General features: G+C 59.3%; 1 protein-coding gene across 2 annotated transcripts in view; it reads left to right on the forward strand.

Annotated features, from left to right (window-relative positions):
- The window catches only part of KDM4B (lysine demethylase 4B), a 137070-nt gene that overhangs the window by 117462 nt on the left and 6057 nt on the right, over nt 1-13551 (forward strand). For both annotated transcript variants that reach the window (XM_074337631.2, XM_074337632.2), the window contains 7 exons: nt 5384-5832; nt 6045-6165; nt 8165-8343; nt 9802-10021; nt 11515-11591; nt 11892-11947; nt 12182-12290. In XM_074337631.2, the coding sequence (XP_074193732.1) occupies nt 5384-5832; nt 6045-6165; nt 8165-8343; nt 9802-10021; nt 11515-11591; nt 11892-11947; nt 12182-12290 (1211 nt within the window). The remainder of the gene's footprint in view (nt 1-5383; nt 5833-6044; nt 6166-8164; nt 8344-9801; nt 10022-11514; nt 11592-11891; nt 11948-12181; nt 12291-13551) is intronic.

Below are 13551 nucleotides of genomic sequence, written 5' to 3' on the forward strand. Positions count from 1 at the left end.
GGATCCTGGGGGGTGTTGACCTAACTGCAGATGGAGGGAGAGAGGTGGAAGAAGGGAGGTCTGGAGACTGGCCATCAATTCACAGGACAGAGGACACCCTCCTCCACGGCGGGTGGGAGACGTGAAGGCCACCGTTCTTCACCTGGGGTCTCTCAGACGTGGCCTCGAATATCATGGGGGCCACGTATGCATGAAGTCCCATTCACTTAAAGACAGAACACTTGCCAAACCAGACAATGGATGGTTGAGGGAGCATTTGAGTCTGCTCGGGCCGCCTAACAGCACCGCAGACAGGGAGAGACCTCACCAACAAGTTTATCATCTCAAGGGTCTGGAGGCCGAAGGTCCACGGTCAGGGAGTTGGTGGGGCTGCTTCCTTCTGGGCCTCCTTAGCTTGTAGAGGACCGTCTCCACGTTCTCTCCCTGTGCCAGTGTTTCTGCCCACATGTCCCTCTTGTGGAAGGACATCAGTCACATTGCATTCGGGCCACCCTGATGACCTCATCTGGGCTCATGACATCTGCAATGACTCTTTCTAAATAAGGCCACCTTCTGAGGACTTCAACACAGGAATTAGGGGGGGCAACACAGTTCAGTCCATAACAGAGAATAAACAGTCCAAACAAGAGGGGACAGGAAGTGGCGGGTTGCCCCCAGGGGTGTCCAGTGAGGGAGCTGGGAGAGGCAGCTTCCTGTGTCGTGTGTGGTACGTGCTCCGGGATGTAAGAAATACAACCGAATGCACGGTCCGTGAGACAGTTGGGTGGTCAAACTCGGGCTGTGATGGGTAAATAATGAGCTCTCCAAGGTGGGCCCCTGGACCGAGAGCCTCGTATCTCGGGGGATGCTTCCCCAGCTTACCACCTAAACAGGAGGTTCTGTGTCCCTTGAGAGTAAATCATGTGCTATAGGCAAAAAAAACAAGCCACGGAGAAGGGGACACATGCCTTCTTTCCCAGCCATCTGGCATCTGCACCCCCCTCCACAGTCTCATCCCAGGACCCCTGGGACTTTTCCCAAAGGGCTTCAGGGCGGCAGGCCCGTGATGGTCGCAGTCTCATGTGGTGGGGCCATAGTGCAGGGCCCCGGGGCTGTGGCTTCTATCAGCTTCCAGAGGACCCCAGGGAGAGGGGGGCCATTCTGAGGTGGCGTCTGCTCAGGGCCGGCAGGGCTCCCTGACTCTACACCTGTCCCTGTCCCACGACAGCCTCGTTCCCAAGAAGGAGGAGCGAGGTATGGGAGGTCTCCCCAAACACCCGCTCCTCTCGAAAGGAAGTGGTGTCTTCGCGGCCCTGGCTATGGCCGCCACGGCCAGAGCGCACTGGCTGAGGTCAGGCGCTTCCCGGGAGTCGTCCCTCGAGCCCTTGGTGGGAAGACAGCTCAGAGCACAGCGAATAAATAAGTGTTCACAGTCAGGGTGACAGCAAACACATGTTGGGGGAGCGAGTGGAAGATTTTAAAGTGGTTTCTAGACTTCCTTTAATACCAGCTTAATGTTCCTCAAAGCAGTAAGTGCTAAGGACTGTGTAAGGCGTGAGCAATAGGGCGTTTGTTTTGTTTTTGCAGAGGGACACGGTTCCCTGTCACTCACACACTGGACGCTCTCTAACAGCATCCAGGCACTGCCAGGGGAGATGGGTGGGCAGGAGTGGAGGCTCCCGGGGCTGCCTGGAGAGGCCGGGGTGAGTGTCCCCAAGAGGAAGTCCCCTGGGGGTGGGAGGGACCCTAGGCTGCTTGATGTGGTGCTAGGCCTGGGGGGCTGCTTGGCCAGCTCACTGCCAGCGTCACCACCCCATACCCCCCGCCAGGTGGTCTGGGATGGATTGGCAGTCTCCCTCTGCGCCTGGTGCCCACTCCTGACCTGGGCAGAAGGTGGAAAAGTCAACCCTAGTTTGTTGGGCCAGCAGAGGCTCCCTTCTCCTGCCTGGCTTAGCCGTCTCACAGGGCACTCGCCCCACCTGGGGTTGGGCACAGACTCTGTCCCTTCTCACTGTCTCTTAGGAGGTGGGGGTGCAGTGGGGGCGGACCAGGAGGGCTGGCCTACCACAGAGCCGTCCTGCCTTCCAGACAGAGCATGCAGCCAGAGGGATCCCCACCACTGAGGCTCCCCAGAGCGTGGAGGAGACGGGTGTGCAGGGCCGTGGGCAGGATCACTGTGGGCCGTCCTTGTCATGGAGCACTGGTGCCGGGAGTGGCCTGACAGCTTGGCGTTGGCTTTAGGGCAGCAAGGCTGCTGCACCCAGCAGGGAGCAGACGGTCTGGGCCTTTACGGGGGTGGGGGGGTGGAGGGGTGGGGGCTGCGAATTTCACTCAGGGACACATCCTGTCACACAGGACACATGCCCCCACCCCAGCACAGTCCAGCGGGCTCACGTACCGTCGTGGTGTGCCCTGCTTCAGGCTCCTCACGGGAAGGATGCAGAATTGGCAGGAGTGGGCCAGACCATGGGGACCAGGACCAGCTCACCCAGGCTGGGCAGGGGATGGGAAGTGGGGGGTGTAGTGTCCCTAAATAGGGCCGCAGTCATGAGGCCACTCCCCTCTTCTGTGGCCAGCATGCAGCAGGGGTTGAGCTTGGGAGTCCAGAGCTGCCAGGGGCTCCGTGCCTCCCCTGGGGGAACTTTGGTGCTGTAGTGAAGGGGTGGTGACCCCAAGGAACCAGGCAGGCCGATAAAATCCAACAGTGAAAGGGTCTTAGCTGTGACATCCCCCCACCCTAAAGTACTAGAAGGGCCTCAGCTCGTCTGCTGCAAGCGGGGGTCCCTGCTGTTCAGCCACCCTGTACCCCACACTCCAGGATGTGGGAGGCCCACCTGTTGGGGAGGGACTGGCTGGGACCCTCAGCACTTTCAGTGTGACGTCCCTGTTCCGTTTCCAGGCTCCCTCAGACCCCAGCAGGTTGGGGCTCTCTGAATTCCACAGTACGGCCTCTGCCTGGGGGCTGTGGGGGTCCCCACTGCGAGGACAGAGCCAGAGCACTCAGGTTTCTTCCTGGCCTTGGGCCTGTCCCCGGAAGGGTCCTCTGGATGTGTGCCCCCTCGGCTTCCCAGAGCCTGGGAGATGTGAGGAAGAGGCTGGAACTTGTCTGCATTTGACAGCAGAGCCTCCAGCACAGAGAGTGAATTGGACCTGCCCTCCTCAGGCTGAGAGATGCAGTGTGATTTTCAATAGTTTGCACGACAAGGGAGGAAGGAATATTGAATTTCCTTAGAGAACAAAACCGTTTATCCGAAAGTGCCTTTTACACAAATAGGACAGGGGCTCTTGGGCCTCGGCTCTGGTTCTGTAAATTAGCACCAGCGCTGCCCTGGCTGCTGATCTCCAGGGGCCCTCAGTCACCTCCCAGTCACCTCCTGGGGCCATGCTGCCATTACCCAGCATTACCAAGTAATGCTCCATGTCTCTCCCCTCTGCCTCTCTCCCCCTCCACGTCTCTGGGGTGCCATCCAACTCCAGCGTCTGCAAGGGAGGGAAAGAGAGTCTATTACTTGCTTTCCTTGGGCATATAACTTGGCCAAATACATGCGGAGCTGGTGGGAGGGGGGACCTGGGGAGCGCTCAGAGCTCGTCTAGGTGGGGCAAAGGTGTGGGAGGAATCCTCAGCGCCCTCGGAAGGCGCAGGACCAGAGGACACGGCCAGGGTAGGGGCGAGCGCTCCTGTCGCCTTCTGGCTGATGTAGCCTCTCTTGAAAAACACAGGGTGTGCTTGCCAAGAACACCGTGGGCCGTCCCAGCAGCCAGTGCTGCAGTGTGCAGATGGGGTGGGGGGGAGAGGAACAGGGAATGAGGGGGCTGGGTGCCTCCACGCAGCTTCCTGTGGCCTAGCCCAGGGCAGGGGTGGGGGCCTGGGGGCAGTGAGTGGGGCCATTCAGCTCCTACCAACACACCAGGCTGGTATCTGCTGGCGGGGTGGTCCTTGCTTCATCCCTTCCTGGGGTCAGTGCAGATCAGGGGTTAAGTGACAAACCCTCACCCAAGGTCATGGGCACTCATTCCGTCATCTTTGGCTGAGGAATGGGGATGACATATGGACAGGTTTTTATAGCAAGAGATAAAACATAGATACCATGTTGCAAACCAGAACTCGTCACGCTTCTTGTTGCCACCGGTTTCTCGTGGAGAGCGACAGATGCCTGCCCTCCATTTGTCCTTATTCCCAACCCGAGACTGTCAAGCATAGGTACCACTGGGCCTCACCAGTCCTGTCAGCAGGATGACCCCTCGTCCCTGATCGTCCAGGAACCCCTAGGTCCCAGACAACTGCGATGATTGGTCTTCTGGTTTCCAGCCGGTGTCCCTTCTTCAGTGGTGCTCTGAACCTCTGGGACCCTGGGCTTCACGGCTGAGGGCCTGAGCTGTTGTGCTCATTCTCCGACAGGGCAGGCAAGGCCAGAGGGCTCCAGGCTCTGTCATCCTGGAGGGCAGGACCTCTGCTGCTGTGTGCACCTCACCCTGAGCACAACAGGCCTCAGGCAGCTCACCACCTGGGGTTGCCATGACGGTGACCATACATATTGATTTGCTGACAGTCCTGGAGGGCAGAAGCGTCATATGGGTCTCATAGGGCTAAACCCAGGTGTGGGCAGGGCTTGTTCCTTCCTGAGGCTCTAGGGAGAATCACTTCCTGCCTTTCACAGCTTCTAGAGGCGCCGCATCCTGGGCTCGTGGCCCCTCCTCCATCGTCAGCATTTCTCTGACCACAGCTGGGAAAGGGCCTCTGATTAGAAGGATCACCCGACCATCTCCCTCAACACAATCCCATCTGCAAAGTCATGTCACGGTGTCAGGTCCCACAGCTAAGATGTGGACGTCTCCAGGGGCCATGATTCTGCTGCCTACATGGCTCCAAAATGCCACTGAAGATACGCTTTGCCTGCCTCCCATCCCACCCTTTCACCTGTCAGGAAATGCGCCCGCGCTGGCCTGTGGAAGTGGAAGGGTGTTCGGGCCCATCAGGCCTATCTGGCTCGTGTTCCACTCATGTGACCCCCTCATGTATGGTTTATTGTTTTGAGTCTTTGCTTTTTAAAAAATTCTACAAGTTGTTTGTGTTCACTGTAGCAATATGCAAAATTCAGATATCTGAAAAGAACAAATCTGCTTCAGGCCCCCACTCAGAAAGGATGTGTCTCTTTTCTCTACCTCATGCTAATCTAGAAGGTGCTCTGAGCACCTACAGAACCCGGATGGCAAGAGAGGGGGTGCCCCCATGGCTCGGGTGTGACCGGTTTCTGCCCACCTGGCAGCGTAACCTGGCTGTGCTTTGAACTTGCCCGAAGGCTGTGTTCTTTTGGGGAAGGCCAGAGGGGATTTCTGCCATCTCCAGCCATCTCCCACCTGGGCCGGGGGTCGGCCCTGACTGTTCTCTCCTCTCTCCCCACAGAGGATGGGCGGGGCAAGCTGCGGCCAGCAAAGACTAAGAGTGACCGGAAGAAGAAGAGCCATGGCCCCCTGCACTCTCACCACCCACTTCTGCCCCCACTGCCGCCACCCCCGCTCACTCAGTTCCCCACTGAGGAGGTGCCACCACCCCCATTAGAGCCCCCGGTGCTGACCCCCAGCCCTGTGGCCACCGAGGAGAGCCCCCTGCCGCCACCCCTCAACGTTGTGCCTCCCGTGGCGCCTGGCGAAGAGCTGGAGCTGAAGCTGCGTCCCATCATCCCCATGCTGTACGTGGTGCCACGCGCCAGCCCCGCCACGTGCGACAAGAGCCGAGTGTCCTGCCAGCAGGTGTCTGAGCACTTTGCCCAGAAGGGCCCCACTTGGAAGGAGCAGGCCGCCCCCATGGAGCTGACGGGGCCCGAGGAGGAGAGAGCAGCAGGCGAGGTGCAGGTAGGGCGCCAGCCACAGCATCCCATCTCACAAAGTGGCCCCGTGGCCCGTCACAGAGGCTGGCGGTGTGCACGTGGTCTAGAAACCACAGTGGCTCCTGCCACTTCTCCCTGGGGCCTCGTATTCCCGACAGAAAACTGAGGCACCGCTGACTGGGCTCTGCTCCCGTCTCAGAGCCGCACCCCACAGACATCTCTTGTCCTGTGCTTCAGGCGCCATCAGCGTTTTCCAAATTGAAGATGGAGATCAAGAAGAGCCGCCGTCACCCTCTGGGCAAGCCGCCCACCAGGTCCCCGCTGTCCGTGGTCAAGCAGGAGGCCTCCAGTGATGAGGGTGAGTGAGAAGGTCGTCCCCTGCCTGCTTGGGCCCCAGGCTGTGTGTGCCACCTGCTCTCACCTGCTCTCACCCAGCACCTCCCCTACGCCGCCCTCTGCCACTACCCTGCCTGGTACCCCCTCTGCCACCAGCTCAGGTCAGGCCCTCAGCGTCTGTCCTGAGACTGCCCAGCCCTCAGACCCAGCCCCACACAGTCCCCCTACCCAGCCCACGGGGCTCCCCATAGGACCACCCCAAGGCTCTGTCCCCTCCAACCTCATCTGCTCTGTTTCCCACTGTGGGGAACTCATTTGTGCTGGGCCCAGGGCCTAAGATTGAAATGTCCAACGTGGCCTGTGAGGGACAGACAGGCTGCAACCCACCTGGGCTCCAACCCTAGCTTACTGCCTGGAGCCATTTACTTTCCTGTGACTTGGCTTCTCCATCTGTAAAATGCGGGCTGCTGGCCCTCGCAGGGGTCCTGTGAGGAAGGTGCACAGAGCTGAGGGGAGGTCATTACTGTGGTGACTGTTGCTGACTGACCTGGGACATGCCTGCTCTCTGCCCCCACCTCTGAGCAGACATGGCTCCTGTCACCAGGCCTGGGATGGCTACCCCCGCCCCCTGTCCCCATGCAGCTCTGGTGGCCTCTGTGTATTTGTATACCGACCCGTCTCCCCAGCTGAGCAAGGGTCCTGCTTCATCCTCCCACAGCCACTGGATCTGCTCGGATGGCAGGCCCAGACAGAGCTGGGCTTCCAGAACACTCGCAGAGCAGGCAAATAGGCCATTGAGCGAGAAGATGTGCCCAGTCCAGGTGTGCCACCTAGGGTCAGCCCCTCCTGTGCTCTGTGTGAGCAAGGGGCAAAAGCGTGGCTGCACCCCCCAAGTTGAGGTTTGCAAAATAGACTCAATCACAGAGCTCCACGGGGCCTGAGAACAAGCTCATTTCCAGCAGATGTCTTAGCTCTGTGCTCCCTGTGCCCATGGAAACAGCACTGTGCTGCTGGGAGGTGCAGAGGGCAGCCCCGATTTGCTTGTGTGACTAGAGGAAATCTTTACATCATTCCCCACCCCCATTATTAGTGGCTAAAGGTGGGTGACAAGGCTGGGGAGTGGCCAGTTGCAGCAGAAGTGACTCTTCCTGCTGCTGAGCTGGCCATGGGCCTTAGAGAGAGGTTAGAACAGTAGGTTGTAGGAACTGGAGCCGGAGGGGTGGAGACGAGAAGCTTCTATTTAACACGCAGCTAAGAGCCCCTGTATCATGGGCAGAAACCCTGTGAAGCTAATTTTTCATCTTCTGCTTCAGCCTTCCGTTTAAGATGCACTTGGAATTTGAAAATTGTCTGGATGGCTTCTTTCATTCTCAATGTAACTTGAGGGCTAGGGCCAGGAGGATTCTAGAAGCTCTGGATCACAAGGCTGAGCTCCAGGAGTGGAAGTAGTCTCAAGGGAGATCAGACGTGCCCGGGGCCCCTCTACAGGGGGCCTTGGCCTTACAGTCAGGAAGGCTGTTGTATCAGCTGTGCTGGCCTAGTTACTGTGAAGGTCGGGGCCTCAGGAGTGAGCACCCCACTTCTCGGGGCAGGCTCCTGGGGAGCACTGAACCTCCCTCACTCAGGAAATGCAGCAATGGGACATGGTGCGTGGGGCTGGTAACTGAGGCCAGCAGGGGCTAGGTGGTGACAGGCCGGAGTGGGAGAGACACCCTTAGTAGCCTCCGCTGCATTTCAGTAGGATTTTGGGGTCTCACCGCCCCCCCTCTGACTCTCAGCTGTGCTCCTCTCTTGGCTCCTTTGAGCGCTGGGAGTCGGCACTTGACTAGCCAAGGTCTGACGCAGCCTGTCTCCTGCCCCAGAAGGAACCAGGGGCCCCCTCTGCAGAGAGGCTCAGGCACCATGGGAGTGGGGACCTGTCACCATGAGTGCTTGTGGCAGTAAGGCCCATCAGGGAGAGGCAGTGGCTCCTCGAGCACAGTTTAACCATGCTGACGTTTCTCCCACACACACTGCTCTAGACGCCTTCCCTTTCTCTGGGGAAGAGGACGTGAGTGACCCTGAGGCCTTGAGGTCCCTGCTGTCCCTGCAGTGGAAGAACAAGGCGGCCAGCTTCCAGGCCGAGAGGAAGTTCAACGCGGCGGCTGCCCTGACTGAGCCCTACTGCGCCGTCTGCACCCTCTTCTACCCATACAGCCAGGTGACCACACGGCCTCGCGGGCCCCCGGGGCCGGGGCAGAGCCGGGCTGCTCCCATAGGCACCAGCATTTGCTCTACCTGAAGGGAACCTGGGCACTGATGATGGGACAAAAAACCCATGTGCTAAAGGAGCCACAGTGGGATCCGCTGAGCCTGGAGGCTGGGGTGGGACAGGCGGGGCGGGACAGCACAGTGTGGCAGGCAGAAGGGTGCGCTGGAGCCTCCCCTGTGAGGGCCGCAGGGAGAGGGCCCAGTTCCTGAGTTCTGTCTGAAGGTGACTTGTCAATGAGCACACAAATGGGACATCTGACAGAGGGGTGGGGAGACAATGTGAGGTGCCACTGTCCTCAGAAAGCTCCTCATCACGTTCTGGGGGGGATGCAGGCTGGGGGCCCAGAAGGAGCGGCCTGTGACCGGCCAAGTCCCAGAGGCAGGCTGGGGCCAGAGCAAAGACCATATGCCCTGGCTGGGACACCAACACCTCTGAGCCCGGCACCCAGTGTCCTGTATTTTCCAGACCATTGGAACCCAGGCCTCTCCCCATGTTCTGCCCTGTGCCATCAGCTGCCAGGTCCTGCCTGCTTTCCCTCTTACCTCTTGTTTCCTCCCCTTGTCACTCTCCCCTTGTCACCCTCCCCACGCCCTGACCACTGCCTGCCTTCTTGCCTTCTCCTCTGGTGCAGGCCTCCCATTCCTGGTAGCATCTCACTGTGGCCTGAACAGGCGTTTGGGAGGCCACTCTGGCCATGCGCTACCTGGCTGGAGACTCTGCCAGGCTCACCACAGCCCCCTGCCTGGCCACGTGCCCCACCCCACCTCCACGGCCTTCCTCAGCCGTGACATCTACCACCCCCCTCCCCCAGCAGCGCTGTGCTCTGCGATGACCCCCAGGGTCTCCCCAGCCCTCTGCCATGCCAGACAGATTTCTGTTCATTCTTTGAGCCCACTCATTTGCCACCTTTTCCAGGAAGCCTTCCCAGTCCTACTGTCCTCAGTCTGGCTCTGGGACAGGCCCCCTCTGCTCTTGCTTGTTGGCCTCTGTGTTAATCGGTACCTGGACTGGGAGTTTCCTGGAGAACAGGGCCAGGTCTCACTTGCTTTTTCGGGTCCCCTATTTTAGCCCAGTGCCAGGTGCTTTCCACACATTAGCTGAGCTGCCCTGAGGTCTGTGTCCTGTGACCCCCATGGACAGGATCTGACTGTTTGGGAAAGGAGGGTGGGGGCTGGGAGGGTGGGGCGGGTGCACTGGGGACTCCCTGTGGGGCAGCTGCAGGTGTCCTGGTAGGAGGTGGCAGTGCAGCAGCTGGAGAGGTGGGAGGCAGGCCGGGGCTGTTTGGATATAGAAGCTGCGTGAGGGGTGGGCGGAGGGCAGCGGCAAGGATGGCCCCACGTGGCCTGGTTTACTGATGTCAGGTGGCCCGGAGCTGGGCTTTCCACTGAAGGTGCGCCCCTCCTGCAGTCCCTACAGACCGAGAAGGAGGCCCCCCAGGTCTCCCTGGGGGAGGGCTCCTCTGTGCTGCCTTCCAAAAGCGGCCAGAAGACACGGCCGCTTATCCCCGAGATGTGCTTCACCTCCAGTGCTGAGAACATGGAGCCACTCCCTGCCAATTCCTACATCGGCGATGACGGGACCAGCCTGCTGATCGCCTGTGCCAAGTGCTGCCTGCAGGTCCACGCCAGTGAGTGGGGCCGGGCAACGGGCAGGTGGCCGAGGGGGCTGCGGGCTCCGCCGGGTGCAGCTTTGCACTCCATGTCTGTGCAGCAGGGAGCCCCTTTTCCCTGGGCTGCTGTCTCGGGCTGTCCCCCTGGACCTGGCATCGTGGGACCTTCAGGGGAAGATGTCCTACCTGCTTCCTGGCCAAGGTGGGCCTGCGTGGTCAGCCTCCTTCAGGACTCTTCTGCTGAGCCCTGCTTTGCCTCCGGGGCCCGGGAGGAAGCAGGAAGTTAGTGGATACCCTCAGGTGCCATGATGATTGTAAACTCTGCGCTTTGCAGCCAGAGTGATGGTAAAGCTGAGATTCTAGAGTGGTTTGGGGGTCTGATTTATCTCTGCTGTCAGTGGCCACCCACCCCCAGACCCTAAAGCCCAGACGGTAGCCCAAGACAAGAGAATGGGTGTCTTCCCCTTTCTCAGGTGTGAGGGGCAGTGAATGGGAGACCAAGCTCCAGGAAGGAAGGAAGGCTCTGGAGCCATTTAATTTCATGTGCCGCTCCACCTCCTCCCCGCTCCCCACGGAGGAAGGCAGCCGAAGGATTCTGTCCCTCTGTCCCCACAGAGGCTGCTCTGGGCTCATTTTGTCTCCTGTCTGGGAGCTTGTTGGCTCGGCCACGCTGGGCCTGGTATGAGACATGCTCTGGGCAGGCTCTTGGGGGACCACTCTGGACAGGCCTGTGGTCAGGGCATGGGGGGAGAGGCGCCTTGCTCGCTGACCTTGAGACGCAGAAGGCTCACACAGGCATCTTCCTTGAGACCTGGCTCTGGAGGGAGGCGGAGCCTCCACTTCCTCCAGGAGCCAGACCCCCACCCCCCGCCCTGACCCTGGCTGAGTGCCCCAGGGGACAGAGCAGGGGGGCCAGTACAGGCTCTTGGGTACCTTGTTAGCCCTCGTGGCCTCCGTGGAGACAGAGTGCCACCTTTCTGCTGCCCTGCTGGGCAGTGGACGCAGGGTGAGTCATTGCCCCTCGCTCTGGGGCATGACCCTCTGTCCACACCCTCCTCAGTGCCTTCTCCCCCTTTTTGAACCATGACCACACTCCAGAGCAAACTGCCTTGATGACCCAGAGCCTCTGACTTGGGCTTTCAGAAGTAGCAGTTCTGCTGGAACACTTGGCCTGCCCGACCAGCCCTGCCACTCCGAACTCCATTGTCCACGAGGCCCACTTTACATGGCACACGACTTCTTGGTCACTTTCCCAGCAGAGCCTGGGGGGGGGGGCAGCGAGGGATCCTTCCCAGACTGGGCAGGCCCATCAGGGGCTCCTGCAAGCGGGCCCTGCTCCCCTTCCCAGCATCTGTTTCCAGATCTTCCCCCCGCTCCATGTGCAGTGGCCTGGATTGAGGTAGAGAGGGCAGTGAGAGTCATTACCCTCAGTGCTGAGGCTGGATTCCAGAAGGCTCTGTTAAGCTCTGATGCAGCCACGGTGACAGATGCGTCCCTCTGCTGCCTTTCAGGTTGCTACGGCATCCGACCGGAGCTGGTCAACGAAGGCTGGACGTGTTCCCGGTGCGCGGCCCACGCCTGGACTGCGGTAAGTCGCCTCTGCAGCTCGGGTGGTGCCCTGAGAGCTGTCCAGCCCCGGGGGGCCATGCCTAAGCCCCAGGCTTGTGATCCCGAAGGGTGACCCTGGCTGGTGGCCTCACCTCCCTGGGTCTTGGTTCCCTCACCTGAGCAGTGAGGGTGTGGAGCCCGACGCACTAGCAGCCCATCCCTTCGGTGGCCGCTGGTTTGAAATGTAAGGACTGCAGGCAGGGGATCGCCCAGGCCCCAGGGTAGGTGGGGGCAGCCCTGTCCCTGCGCCCCTCACCCTGCGCTTGTCTGCTTCCTGTAGGAGTGCTGCCTATGCAACCTCCGGGGAGGCGCCCTGCAGATGACGACCGACAGGAGGTGGGTGGAAGGCGCTGCTCCTCTTGGGGTGTGTCCTGCGGGTTGTTAGCCCCACCCCAGGGCCTTGACTTGGCAGGGTGGGAACAAGGAGGAGCAAACAAGTGCCCAGACTGTCCTTTAAGGTCCTGTAAACCCTGAACGGCCAGCAGCAGCATCATGGACAGGGGCAGTGTCCACAGAATGAGGTGACCGTGGGGTTAGGGCTCACCCGTGACCCCTGACCCTTCCCCCCAGGTGGATCCACGTGATCTGCGCCATCGCGGTTCCGGAAGTGCGGTTCCTGAACGTGATGGAGCGCCACCCTGTGGACATTAGCGGCATCCCCGAGCAGCGGTGGAAGCTGGTAGGTCTCCTGCAGTCTTGCCCAGCGGGGGCGGGGGCAGGGCAGGAATCCAGACACTACCCATTTCAGTTTGGCCACATCTGTTCTTGAATAGGTCACAAAGGTGGGAGTACAAAAGTGAGAAGGTACAGAGGTGCCCAGAGAAAAGCACGGGCGTTGCGGCGCGGGGGGCTCCCAGCTCGCTGAGCTCTGTGCAGAGATGCCCGCTCACACTGCACGTAAACTGCAGAGCATTTCTGCCTTTTGCACAAGCAGAAGCCACATGCATGCTGCCCTGTACTTTCCTTGTTACCTAGCGGGCTCCTTTTTTTTTTTTTTTTTTTTTTTAATTTTCTACTGGGGAGTAATTGGGAACAGTGTGTTTCTCCAGGGCCCATCAGCTCCAAGTCGTCCTTCAGTCTAATTGTAGAGGGCGCAACTCAGCTCCAAGTTCAGTTGCCGTTTTCAATCTAGTTGGGGTGGGGGAGCGCAGCCCACCATCCCATGTGGGAATTGAACCGGCAGCCCTGTTGTTGAGAGCTCGTGCTCTAACCAACTGAGCCATCCGGCCGCCCCATGGGCTCCTCTTTTAAAAAATAAAAAATTCTGGTAAGAACACTCAACATGAGATCTTCCATCTGAACAACTTGTTAAGTGCACAGTGTAGTCTTGTTAACTGCAGGCAGCACATTATACGGCAGAGCTCTAGAATATATCCAGCGCGCGTAACTGAAACTGGGTACCTGTTCCTAGCAACGCCCCCTCCTCCATCCCCCACCCTGCTCGTCTCCTCTGAGTCTGATAGATGTGTGGACCTCCTATCAGTGGACTCCTGCCGCTTGTCCTTCTGCGTCTGTTTTCTCTCGAGCATAATGCCCTCAAGGTCCACCCACGTGGTCACAAATGACAGGGTTTCCTTCTTTCTCATGGCTGAAGACTCTGTTGTGTGCATGGGCCCCTCCTCTTTACCTGTTCATCCCTCAGTGCTTCTTTCCATGTTTTGTCCATTAAGTGCCACAGCGAAGGGGGGTGTAGATACCCTTCAATATCCTGTTTTCCTTTCCTTTGCATATATACCCAGAAGCAGAATGACTGGGGCGCGTGGCAGTTCTCATCTTAATTTTTTGAGGAATGTCCGTACTGTTCTCCATAGTGGCTACGCCAGTTGACTTCCCACAGCAGTGCGGGAGGGTTCCCTTTTCTCCACGTCTTCGCCAGCCCTTGGTACCTCTCATCTTCCTGATGACTGCCTGCGATGAGATCTCATGGTTTCCATGAGCAC

This window comes from Rhinolophus sinicus, chromosome 15 (assembly GCF_057876585.1).
Source record: "Rhinolophus sinicus isolate RSI-liver-muscle chromosome 15, RSI-T2T, whole genome shotgun sequence".
Taxonomy (NCBI): domain Eukaryota; kingdom Metazoa; phylum Chordata; class Mammalia; order Chiroptera; family Rhinolophidae; genus Rhinolophus; species Rhinolophus sinicus.